At 46.0% G+C, this 13,177-nt stretch overlaps 1 protein-coding gene across 1 annotated transcript; it reads left to right on the forward strand.

Moving 5' to 3' along the window:
- Window positions 1–5,039: 5,039 nt before the first annotated feature.
- Window positions 5,040–8,452, forward strand: SMIM32 (small integral membrane protein 32). The gene is made up of 2 exons (XM_064725275.1): window positions 5,040–5,918; window positions 6,010–8,452. Exon 2 carries the CDS (start codon window positions 6,378–6,380, stop codon window positions 6,696–6,698), a length of 321 nt encoding a protein of 106 aa, XP_064581345.1. The 5' UTR covers window positions 5,040–5,918; window positions 6,010–6,377; the 3' UTR covers window positions 6,699–8,452.
- The last annotated feature ends 4,725 nt before the right edge of the window (window positions 8,453–13,177 follow it).

Below are 13,177 nucleotides of genomic sequence, written 5' to 3' on the forward strand. Positions count from 1 at the left end.
ATCCTTTTGAGAAGAGACATGAATAGGAGACAGAGAAGCACAATTTTCCACAGCCTCCCCAAATCTCTTTCTGATCCCCAGAGGATCAATTCAGGATGGGACTGATACTGCCTTTTATTCATATTGCAGGTTGGTGAGGGACTGCTGACACCAGAAGCAAACCATATTCAGAACTGAAACCTTGTTGAAGTTGTATCCCTTCATCCTTTCTTTTCTTACTAAATTTCACCCCCCCAATAACTGGGGTTAAATGCTGGCCACACAGACCCAGTGAACAGCACACAGCCCTGTTCCTGCACATTCCTGTCCTTGCACTTCCCTCCCTGCCCAGAGAGCACCAGGCTGGGCCAGGAACAGCCCCAGGGAGCATCCTGGTGCTGCAGGGCCAGCACTGCCGTGGTCCTGAGCCAGCACAAGCAGCAGCACCACTGTGCCTACCTGAGCCCTGAGCTGGGGGAAGCTTTGCTGCTGCTGCCGAGCCCAGCCCAGCCCCACGGCCCCTGTTGATCCCAGCTCAGCTGAAACACCAGCACTGTTTGACTCAGGATCCGTTTGAGTGTAAAGGAGCCACCAAAGACAACCTTTCTCTGCAATTAAGCCTTTTGCTTTTTCTTCCAGAGCACCTCCTGCTCCTGTTGTGCCTGTGTGGATGTATGGGAGCTGCATCCTCAGGATCACTGGATGCCCACCCACATCTCCTGGCAGGGTGAAACTCTGTCCGGCTGTCACACCAAGAAGGTGACTGCACAGAGAAATGACAATTTTTGTCAGGACCCAGGGAATCCGTGCATGATCACACACAACCTCTCACCAAGGGTGAAGCTCTTCACTCTGCAGAACCCTCCAGAAGCCACATGGAGCTGCCCACCATGGGAAGGCAGGGCAGGGAGGCTGGGATGCTCCCATCATTCATGTACCAGCCAGAGTCACTCCCCTACACCCACTGGAGCAGAGGCAAAGCTCACTGGGATGGCAGGAGGTGTGTGATGCCCATTGCCCATCCCATGGCTGGGTGAATCACAGCACTCTCCCAGCCTGGAGAAGAGCAAAGGATCTGGATGCAGCACCCACCAAAGAGACTCAAACTCCCTTTTATAATGGTTTGAGTTGCAAGGAATGTTAAGATCACCCAGTTCCACCCCACTGCCTCAGACTTTTCTGGAAACTTCCTAAATGCTCCTGCTTTAGCTGGTGCAAACGTGTCCTGAGGAACGTAATGGTAGAAGTTAGTTTGAAATAACACACACAAGCTCTTCTGAAACAAAACATTTTCATGGCTTCTCTGCACTTGAGCCAATTTCTTCAGGCATTCTGCCCCATATTTAAGAGCCAAAGGCAAGATCTCCACATTAGGTGTCTAGTGCTAAATTTTATGGCCCTGCATTTGAAAATATGTTCCTAAATATCTGAAACTCAGGCACCTGGAAATAAGTATTTGCCTTTGGAGCGAACAGAAAAGGAAATAATCCCTGTATGTTATTTTTATTTTCTTTCCTTTATATGGTTTTAAGCTGCTTTTATGCGGCACTGGAAAGTTCCAGCCCGTGATTTGTGGCATTCTGGTCTGCTAATAGAAACATCCCCCTGCCTGCTGCTCACTGTGCAGAGCAGAAGGATCGTAATGCAGATTGTAAATGGTTGCATTAGGGAGAAAGATAATGTTTCTTTCCACTTTCATTTCCCTGGGTTGGTGTTTATCGTGGTAGGGGTTGCGTAAGCACATGACAGAGATCATGCATTATTTACCAGGCTGGGGCTGGGGAAAGGCTGCAGCCCTTCAGAGCGTGGATCCACGCCCAGCAATTCCCACCCCGCCACGGTTTGTGCTGTGTGTGGTGGGAGCTGTTAAAGCAAACAGGATTGTCCTGCCAGCCTGGAGGGCAGCAGGGATGGGGCTGAGGGGTGCAGGCTCTGCTCTCCCTCTTCTCACCTCTGGACATTTATGTCATTGTTTATTTCACAAGACTGGACCAGAACTGTCACTGAGTCGCCACAACCATCAACCAACTCCTGAACAAAACACCTGAACAAAACACCAAAACACCTGAACAAAATTTCTTTCTCTTGAATGTATCTGAGGGCAGACAAACCCAGACATGGTAGGAAGGAGAAACCTTTCAGCCCCACATTGTCCCCATGATGCCACCGAAGCCAGAGATGCTGACCCAGTTTCTAAGCAGGACAGGAAGTTGCAACACTCTAAAGTTTATTGTCATTAAACTCTAGCCAAAGTCAGAGGCCCTGTGTTTGTCCTTGCAGTGCTACTGCCAGTGCACATAAAAACTCACAAAATCAGCCACTAAATGCTGGCAACCTTGGGAAAGAATTAAAAAAATCCCCCAAACCAAGAAACAAACCCAGTGAAACTACTAAATAAGGAATAAGTTAATGAGGAAAAATTAAAAGGAACTGAAGACTTTAAAAACTCTTCCAAATTAAGGAGAACAAAGAGAAAGGATCAGCTCTTGTTTTTGCAATTAAGGTGTTATTTATGGCAATTTAGCTGTTTTAAGATTAAGCCTGGATACAGTGCCACAGAAAATACATCTGATTTACTCCCAGGGCTTCTCATCAGTTTGTATATGAGCTCCAACCAGGCAGCCAAAAAGCAAGAGGAGCTCAGAGCTCCCTGTGTGCACACAAAGCTCCAGTAAAACACCCCTAGGACTGATCCCCACGCTGGGCAGCTGCACTGTGACCACTGAACACAATCACAGCTCTGGCACCAGAGCTGAGACACGGCACCCTCGGGGCAAGGATCTTCCAGGAATGAGAGAGAACACTGTGCAGGAGCAAAAGGGAAAATATACAGACTCTGGTTCTGCGTCTGAGTGCAACCTGCAGTGAAGAGGGGTGGAAAGAGGATGCTCAGGGGGGCACCCTGTGTGTGCAGGGCAGGGATGCAGCCCCAGGAGGTGTTTGGGGGCATTTACCAGGGAGGGCAAACAGCACCTTTGTCCTGTCCCAGCAGTGAGGGAACCATCCTGGCCCAGGGCTGTGCCATCCTCCCCCAGGGACACAGCCAGGGGAGTGCAGGGAACCATCCCATCCCATCCCATCCCATCCCATCCCATCCCATCCCATCCCATCCCATCCCATCCCATCCCATCCCATCCCATCCCATCCCATCCCATCCCATCCCAGGACTGTGCCATCCTCCCCCAGGGACACAGCCAGGGGAATGCTCCCCATGGGCTCAAGGGATGGAGGGATGTCACAGACGTCTTTTATGAAAAATCCTTCCCTTAGGATTTTTCCTCCTGAGAAGCTGAGAGGCCTCAGGAACAAAATGTAAACAATGATTATCTGCTGCTGTGGAATGCAACAGGTGGAATTTTGATTGGCCCATGCTGGATGTTTGTAATTAATGGCCAATCACAGCCCAACTGGCTCGGCCAGACAGTCTGAGCCACAAACCTTTGTTATCATTCTTTCTTTTTCTATTCTTAGCCAGCCTTCTGATGAAATACTTTCTTCTATTCTTTCAGTACAGTTTTAATATAATATATATCATAAAATAATAAATCAAGCCTTCTGAAACATGGAGTCAGATCCTCCTCTCTTCCCTCAGCCTGAGACCCCTGTGAACACCGTCACAGAGGGATGGGGGTGAAAGATGCCCACGAGCCCCTGGCACAGCCCTTTCTCCTGCACCACACTTCTGTGCAAGGAGGAAGCACACCAATGACCATGACATCCCTATGCATCTTTTCCTCCTATTGCATTTTCCTCCTATTACAGAGTTGGAAACATCTGCAGAGAGCCTGCATGTAAAACATTGAGACTGTGCACACTATTTGTAGGATTCAGCCCAAGATGCCTTCTTGATTTTCTTACATATTAATGAAAACAATAAAGGAAATAAATAAAAAAAGGTTGTAAAGCTTTGTTAAAATCAAAAGCAGTTCAGAGAGGAGAGAGCTGAAGATGGGATGGTGCTGGGAAGGCATTCAGCCTTGCCGTGCTGCTGCTCACAGAGTCCCCTCTTTGAAGGAGGCATGAAAGGAGACATTTCAGCATGAGAGTTCAAACTCTGTGGCTCTGTTGATTTTTCCAGCCCCCACGGCTGCCTGCCTGGGCATCCTGTTCTTTGAACCTGCAGAGTAAATAGGTGTAACTGCAGTGGCTCTGTGGGCAGGAGATGTGCTCCCAGGAGGAGCTCTGGGGGCAGGCAGGAAAAGGCCCTGCTGCCATCCTGAGAGCAGCAGGAGGCACGCAGAGCACTGGGGCTGAAAATGGGAGGAAAAAAGAGACAGAGAGAGGAACAAAAGTCGAGAAAACCTTCCATAGAGGAATAACTCCTTGTGGATGGCAGGGTCCCCAGGACTTGTGAGTAAACACACAGGGAATGGCTCTTCTGAGGATGGGTGCAGGAGGATGTGAACAGCAATGTGACAGAGATGTGTCGGCTTTCTGCCACCACCCCAGCAGAGCTGCTGGTGGCACACGGGGTTTAACTGGAGCACCTGGAGCTTGGCAGGAGATGAGGAACACGCTGACCAGGGCCTCAGAGTGCGTTGAGTTTTTATTTAATTTTATTCAAATCTAACTGACCAGAAGATTTCCCTTCTCTTCATTCGCCCTCTCCCAGCAGAAACATTTATTATGCTAAGTGAAATGTTTAACCACCGGCACTGTTGGCTGCAATAGCTCATCATAAGCAGCTTTAGCTTTTCCTGGGATCAGCACCCTGGGGCTGGAGGTGCTGTTTTCCTCTGCCCAGTTACTCTTCCTCTCCCCTGCCCATTTTTCAAGTTCCAATGCGTTAAAATAAAAGTATTAACGGCGCTTATCTGATGCATGGGAGATTGTGAGAGCAAGCTGGCGAGCAGCCAGGAGCTAATAGCAGCATAAAGCAATTTGCTGAAAAAAAAGAATTAACATGCTAATTGTCAGGCTGGAGAGGGTGCTGGGGATCACAGAGGAGTAAAAAAAAAAAAAAAAAAAAAAAAAAAAAGGAAGGGACATTGATTACTCCAGATTTAAACAATAAAGGGATGAAGAAGAAAGAAAGGTTTTGAGGCAATTTTCTTCTTTTTTGTCCCGTTCTTTGCTACCCTCCCCCAGCTCAAAACCTCCAGCCAGAGCCTCAGGCACTCACGGGAATTTATCCGAAGATCTCTTCCTTTTTAGCATCGTGTCAGTGCCAGCTGCACCGCGGGCTGCGGAGCGGTCGGCAGCACAACCCAGCCCTGCCCTGTGCCCTGCCCTGCCCACGGAGCGAGGGGCAAAGCCGGGTCCAACCGAGCCGGGTCCAACCGAGCCGGGTCTAACAGAGCCGGAGCCGGGTCCAACCGAGCCGCACTGCCCCAGCCCGAGCCTCGGCTGAGCCCGGCGCTGGGTGAGGCTGCCAAGGAACTGACCCATCCCCAGGGAAGCTCTTTTGGGGTTTCTTTCTCGACCAAAGGGACATCGCTCTTTTTTTTTAATTATTATTTTTTAAATTTATTTCTCTCAAAGCAATGAAAGGAGTGCCTGGAAAGCTCAAGCAGAAAGCTCAGCCTCTTCACGCTGGCTCCAGAGAGCGCCAGCGTTAACCGGGATTAAGAAACTCAACTAATGCTTCCCAGCGCCGGGATTGCAGCAGCGCGGAGCCTCCCGAGGCGGAGAACCGCGACGGCAAATCCGGCCGGATCTCCGGGCAGGCAGATGCCGCTTAACCCCGGGTTTATGTGCATCCCACCTCTGCAGAGCCGCCGGAAAACCACCGTGCCTCCCCTGGGCGGACAGTGAGCGCTGCCAGCCCAGCCGGGGCTGCTCCGTGCCCGCTGCCAGCCGGGCGAAGAGGCGCCGTGTCCGGGGCTGAAGAGGCTCTCAGGCTCTCTGTCCCCCAGCCCATGCCGGAGAGGTGGCACCCGGCTCGCAGCGCCTTCTCAGAGCTCCCAGCTCATCCCTGCTCCGTACCCGGGGCTGAAGAGGCTCTGTGTCCCCCAACTCATGCCGGAGCGGTGGCACCGGGCTCTCAGCGCTCTCCCAGCTCATCCCTGCTCCGTGCCCGCTGCTGAAGAGGCTCTGTGTCCCCTAATCCATGCAGGAGAGGTGGCACCGGGCTCGCAGCGCCTTCCCCGCACATCCCGGCTGACCGGCTGATGAGCCAGCGCATTTCCCCAAACGAGGAGTGCTGGGGGAACCAGGGCCAGGACACGAGGTACCTGTATCATTTTTGATTCATATTTGTGGGTAAATGCTGTAAATATGAGGCAAGAAGATTTAAAAGAAAGTCGCTGAGCAGTGCAAGTGAATTAATTTGTCTCAGACAACATGCGGCTGGGTTGCATCCTTTTACAAGCAGGAACACTGTTTCTTTCCTATGCCAAAGACTGACTGCGTTTGCCCTCCTGTTTTACTTCTGCTGTGGAAGAAATTTAAGCAAGAACATGTATAGTGAATTGCTCAATTCCACCAGCGCCACTGAAGCTCACCTAATGATTCAGACCAACACGCCCTACCTGAGCAGCACCCCGAGACCCGTGAGCTCCTCTGCTCTTTACATGTCGACAGCCAGGGTGTTAAAAGAAGGGGAAATAAATAAGCCAGACCTGGTGACTTACATCATTCTATTTTTCTTTCTGTTCTTGACTGTGACATTCATTGTGTTCTTCATAAACTGCCAGCTGAAAAATTCTTTTTTTGCTACTCTTCCTTACGACAGATCGCTCAGGGAGGCGAGGAACCCGTGGAGGACACAAGCTGTCTGACACCTCTCATGCCAGCAGGAGCAGGCACCGCAAACCCTGTGCAATGAGGAGTTGGTGCCATGTGCCAGTGCAAGGATGTGAGCCCCTTTAGAGTAGTGGGCAGGAGGAGATTGCTCCAAATTCTGCTGTATGCCAATCTGAGTAGCTGTAAATAAAAAGCTCTGTTATGAACTGAAGAGAATGGTTTAGCAAATTGATACAGTTTTTGCAAAAAATCGCCCCGTGATTCCAGATTAAGCTCTGTGTGTATGCAAATGTCATCATCCACCCATTCAGTGTCCATACAAGGATAATTGTATTAACAACAATCTCTGATTTGGGCATCTGGTGGAGCTTGTTCCCCCATGTTTAGGAAACCAAGCATCAAATGTAAAAAAACAGTGTATTTACCTAACAACTCCACAGAGATGAGTTTACTTTCTAGACCCATTTCTCCCAACTGCATGGTGATGCTGTGGGAGGCCTGCCAGGCAGGAGGAGAAAATGAAAAATGTTTATTTAGATTTTTGATTGTCATTCTGTTAAGGGTGTTTTTTGATGTTTGAATGCATCATCGATCAAGTCTAAAGTTACTACTTATGTGAAACACTTACTACCTAATGAATTTATTTTCATCTTTCATAAGCTGCAAAGGAAATTATTTGCCACAGCATGAAACCAAAATAATCAGGCTGGGGAGAAGTGGGGAAAGAAAATTAATATATTTAATATTATGCAAACTAATGAGAAGTGTGAGCAGAGAGCTCCAAGTTTGATACACAAAGTGGGTAAGTTCTGAAAGCCATAAAACACAGCTTTATAGGAATAGTAGCTTTACTTTACCACTCCCTGCTCTTCATGTAAACCTAGCCCAATTAGAAGTATAAATGATCAATATGACAACAGCTTGATTCAACACTGGTCACTGGCAGCCCCTACCATTTCAAATTACTATCTGATTTCGTTCTAAAATCAGAACAAAAAAAGCTCCTGCTTCGCACTGGTAGGTGACAAGCTATTTTGTAGATGCTGATTTCTTATAAACTTGATTACAGCACAATTCCAGATGAAGCTGCATGAATGTGGGAAGAGTGTCCATAATTCCCACAAACAGCAGGCAAAGGGCTTGGGGTTTGGGTTTTTTTTGTTTTGCTTTTTTTTTTTTTTTTTTTTTTAAATCAAATGGCTCAACATACAGAATTGCAGCTATCCAGAAACACCTGGATACAGTGTGTTTCTGGATAGCTAAATCCTAAATCCTATTTAACTAAAAAAATAGTCCTAAATCCTGTTTTAGCTGTAGTTTTGGGTATTGGATCATCTGAAATGGGTTCAAAGTGGTGTCAGATGCTGCTCCTAACCCTGTCCTTGAACTGCAGAGTACTCCAGAGGAGCTGCGTGTATATATGTGTAGATAACTTATTTCATCCAAAGGAGGTAATTTTACAATGCAATTACACACACATACAGGCTTGCACTCAAGAACACAGACAAAAAGTGTATATATGGAAGTCTGTTTGCAAGCTTCTTCTTTTATAACCCCAAAATTGCACAGTTGATAACACTTCCATGTCATTGTCTTTGTTACCATGTTTTATTTTGCTCCAATAAGCTAAACTACTACATAACAGATTTCAATATTTTATTCCTTGATATGTGGCCAATATTTCCTATGAACCAAATTTAACTGCTGTAATTCCAATTAATGCAGAAAGCAACAATAAATGCAAGTGTATTTCTCTCAGCCCTTTTTGAATAAATCAAGTTTTATCAAATCAGGCATTTCTTATTTATTTTTAAGTAATGACAGCTTGTTTTCAGCTACCAGCCATAATGAGTTTGGTCTAAGAATTTCTGCTGGCAAAAACCTCAGAACCTGACAGAGCACATGTTGCTTTGCACTCTTTATTTAAACATTCAAGAATAGCTCCAGAATAATCCTGTTTTTCTCCACAGCCTGGTTAGAGTAATACTACAGAAGAACCTGTCATGCTGAGAGCGTTAACTGATTTTCTGGGAATGCTTTTATCCATGCCCTGTGTTGCTCTCATCAATATCCAGGATCATTTCTATTGCAGAAGAAAGCTTCATTAATGATATTCAGAGTCATAGAATCCCAGAACAGCTTGGGTTGGAAAGGACCTTAAAGATCATCCAGTACCACCCCCTCTGCATGAGCAGGGTCATTTTCCAATGCCAGGTTGCTCCAAGCCCCTTCCAGTCTGGCTTTGAGCATTTCCAGGGATGGGGCACCACCATAATTTTAGCCAATGTATGAAACATATGTGTAGAAAACTTTGTGTTTTACCAGGCTCAGAATTCAAGCTGGCCAAAAAATCCACTTTCCAACCACAAGCACACCAGGGAGGGACTGACAGGCATTGTTCACTTGCTGGAACTGTTTTATTGGATGTATGACACATGTGGGATCCTACATGGATCCTCCATCCCTTTCCCTCACTCTGCCAGTCACTGCCCTGCCCCTGACACAAACACACCGTTCCCTGTGTCTTTGACCAAATCTCATTTTCTCAATGTGCCTTTTTAGAGCCTCTAACACACCCTGCAGCAGCCTCCCCCTCCTGATGGCTTTTCCTCAAGGCAGATTGGAGGTCAATACACTGAAACACGAAATATGAGTGAAACACCAGGAATCTGGGCCATGAGGCTGTGAGAAGCAGAGTGGTCCCCATTCAGAGAAACTCTTACTATTATAGGCTTTGCTTTCAAAAGATGAGCAGCCCCTGTAAGACTTCGAGGAGAATTCATACACTTCACATGCACAGCTAAGTGCTCTGCTGAATCAGAACCTGAGAGTTAAAGAGGGTTCTAACCCTCCCTCTGGGCCAGGGAAACAACTCATCACTTTGAAGATGCTTTGAAGTCGATGCCACTCTTTCAATGGATTATTATTATTATTGCGATATTTCATTCTGTTGTGGTATTTCATTCTGTTTGAATGCACAGGCAGTGCCCATGGGGAGTTTGCCACAGCCCTGTACTGAGTAACCAGGGAGGAACCAGCAGCTCTGAGCTCCTCTGGGAGAGCATTCCAAACTGGGAGCTCACCCATCCCATTGCTCTACCTGAACACTGGGTTTGGTGACATTTGGGGCTCCAGCAGGACCCATCTTTCTTCTCACATTTCCTGCTGCAGGTGGGCTTCCCCATGAGCATTGGTCCTCCTGCACTTCCCTCTCCCCTTAAAAAATCAGGAACTGAGGGTTTTCTGCACCCCATGCCACATGGCCATGACAGTTTCTGCTGGAAAGAGCTCACCTGTAGGACTCACAAGTCAGGGAAACTGCACAGCAAGACAAAAGCAAAGAATAAAACCTAAGAGCTAAATATTCCATGTCTGTGTGGGGTGTCAGCCCGGTAACCAAGCCAGTGCGGCACAGCAAGGCTGTGTGACATGATCACACTCTCCAAACTGTATCAAACCACTGGGGCCACTGCAATTTGTAACTCACTTGCTGTAAGGACATTCTTGTAGCAGGTTCAAGCCTTGATTTCCTGGTGACAAGCAGCTGCCCCACTCCCACAGAGCAGAGTGTGGCCAGAGCTGACCCCAACAGATCAAAAGGTTCAGTTCAGCTCTGCCAAGGCACTGTCCCCACTGGACACTGCTCTGCCCATGCTCCTTGCTCTCCTACACATTTTGAGAGCCAGGAGCTTTACTTACCTAATACTTGAAACATTTAAAACAATGGAAGATACATCAGACTGAGATGGGGAAAGGAAGACCTGGATTGTGCTCACAGCACGTTTGTGTTTAGGAGGTTCTCTCTTCCAGAAACTGCATGTGTAAGTAGAGAAGTTTGCTCTAAATCCATTAATCCATACAGAAAGTCTCCAGGGCAACAAGGTACACAGTCCCATTTTTTCAGGATGTGGATCAGAGGATTTCTTTTCCTCTTCTTGCCCTCCTGGTATCATCAAATTCTTCCCTGCAGGGCTGAGCATCTGCATAGAGCACCACTGCTGAATTCTATTCATGGACACAGCCTGGTCACTCCTAAATTTGCACTTTTAAGTTCAATATGCTGCATTTATCTCAATTTCTTAGAGGAAACTTAAGAATTGCTTCTATTAATTTTTTTTTAGTGACACTGCTCGCCAGAGATCTGAAATCTTAGAAAAAAATAGTCACTATTTGGCTCTTACAGAACAGAGCCCATTCTGTCTGTTTTGTGTCTGAAGTCAGTCACACACACAGCTTTGAGCTGTCTCAAGTGGCTCCTGAGTTTGCCATCAGCAGTTTCTCTAAGAGACTTCAGAAAATCAGGATTTGCAGGAGTGACTGGGTTACACAGCACTTATAATTTAGTCCTGGAAATAAATTCTGTTATTGCAAACAACAAAGTTAGTTCTCAAAAAGAGAATGGAAAAAATATATAAACAACAAAATAAAACTGACCTTAGAACAGAAAAGCTGCTAATTTAAAAGATGTGGGGTTGTTTTTTCTTCCAATGCCTTATGGTAAAAAGGAGCCCTGCAAGAAGCTGGAACACAGAATGGCTGGAGATGACCCAACAGCTTCTATCCCCCAGAAAGCCACCCTTCAACCCCCTCACCTCACACCTCCATGGGAGTGAAGTAATTTTACAGAATTTGTCTTTGGGAGGAGAAATGTTATCTAAGTACTCTTATTTCTGAACACAAGTTGGAAACATATTTTCAAGACCTAAATCTGAAAAAAAAAATTGATTTCACAATAATCTGCTGGTGTGTATAAATCCCACTTGTCCTTATGAGACTTTTACCTCGCCCCTGCTGTCCCACATCACCTGTAGCAGGAACATTTCTGTGCCATGGTCCCTGTGTGTGCAATCCCCATTTGAAGTGCAGCAGCTCAGTCTCTGCTAACTCAGAGCATCCCTTTGGATGTCTGAGGCAGGGGGATGCAGGAGGTGACAGTGACAGAGCTGCCCGTGACACCTGGGATGTGCTGCAGGAGGTGACAGTGACAGAGCTGCCCGTGACACCTCGGAGGTGCTGCCCAGTCCTGCTGCTCCTCCCTCCAGCAGAGCAGGGGCAAATCAAACAGCACCAGAGAGTTCAGCAATTAAATATAAAACTGACTGAGCTGGCAGAAAGCTGCTCTGTACTCCAGGACAAGAAAGATCTCTCCTGTCACAGGGTAAAGGACACCCAGTGTTTAATTACTTTAATTTGCTTTTCACATAGCAGCCTCTGACTTATTTAACACATGTAGGCTGGAGAGGGGGTGGAAAAGGGCTGTTTTCACCCAAAACTTTTTTTCCATCTGTAAAAATCTCATGAATAAAGAATTTCAGAGGTTGCTTTGGCTACGTACTCCCAGAGTTGTTACTGCACCTCCAAATTCCCCAGAAAGACCAGTAAGATTTAAAAAAAAAACCCAAAAAACCCTTCTTAATTTCTACATTATTTAAATTTTAATAAACTAATTATTTTGTTTGCTTGCTTTTTACTTAAAAGACTATTCATAAAAATCCACATAAAGCTTCTGGAAAGCCAATAAGCCACTGAAACTTCATCTGAGATCCTGCTCAAAAATTAGCCTGTATTATCTGTGTAATACTACCACATCTAAATCTTCTGGGGATTTTCATGGCAATCATTGTCTTGGAAGCAAACTCATGAAAACAGTACAGTATCAAGAGTTTAATTAAAAAAATTCATTTTTACCTGAGTGACTGGATTCTCATTCAGAGGAAAAAAACTCATTACTGAGAAAATGTCAGAATTTCAGAGCATTACTGCAGGTGACAGTCTGATGGTAAAATTAAATCCCAAAGCAGGAAGCCCAGACAAGATAAAGTTGTATCAACATTTTCATTTCAGTTTTATACTAAAAAAATCACTTGTCATTGTGGCATTGGGATTCAGTGTTTTTGTACTCATCCTGCCAAAAAAAGATTTAATATATGCACACCACTTTTCACCCTCCATTTCTGCAGTATCTTGGTAAACAAGGGAAAGGTTTTCTTCCCCTCAATCTTGAAAAAGAAGCTAATATACAGTTCACTAAAGTTCTAAATGTACATTTTACTGCAGCAGTACTGAGTTACAAGAGATATCTGAGCAGCCTTCAATTCACTGAAAGGCTCTTGGTCAGCAGTTCAAGCTCAACACATTCAGGCACGATGAGTTTCAAAATGTTATGGTTGGCCACAGTGGGAAAAAACCCCAACCACCCCCAAGTCAGCAGATTGCTGAGGTCTCACAGAAATACTTCAGTTGGTAGTACAAAAAATAGTTACATAAGTACTACCAAAATGATACCATTTTGGCTGGCTGCATTCTACAAGAAAAAAGAACTCTTTAAAATGAAGTTATGAAATAATTTAAGTCTCTGTTTCTGAGAGCACAGCAGCTTTCACATTACCAAAAAGCTACAGAAAAGAATTTTTAAAATGCCAGGATCACCTTTGTGTGAGGAGAAATATGGACATGGAGAGGCATCAGCACAGGATAAATTAACCCTTGTAAACAAACACTTGAGACACAGAAT

This window comes from Zonotrichia leucophrys, chromosome 13, assembly GCF_028769735.1.
Source record: "Zonotrichia leucophrys gambelii isolate GWCS_2022_RI chromosome 13, RI_Zleu_2.0, whole genome shotgun sequence".
NCBI classification, from domain to species: domain Eukaryota; kingdom Metazoa; phylum Chordata; class Aves; order Passeriformes; family Passerellidae; genus Zonotrichia; species Zonotrichia leucophrys.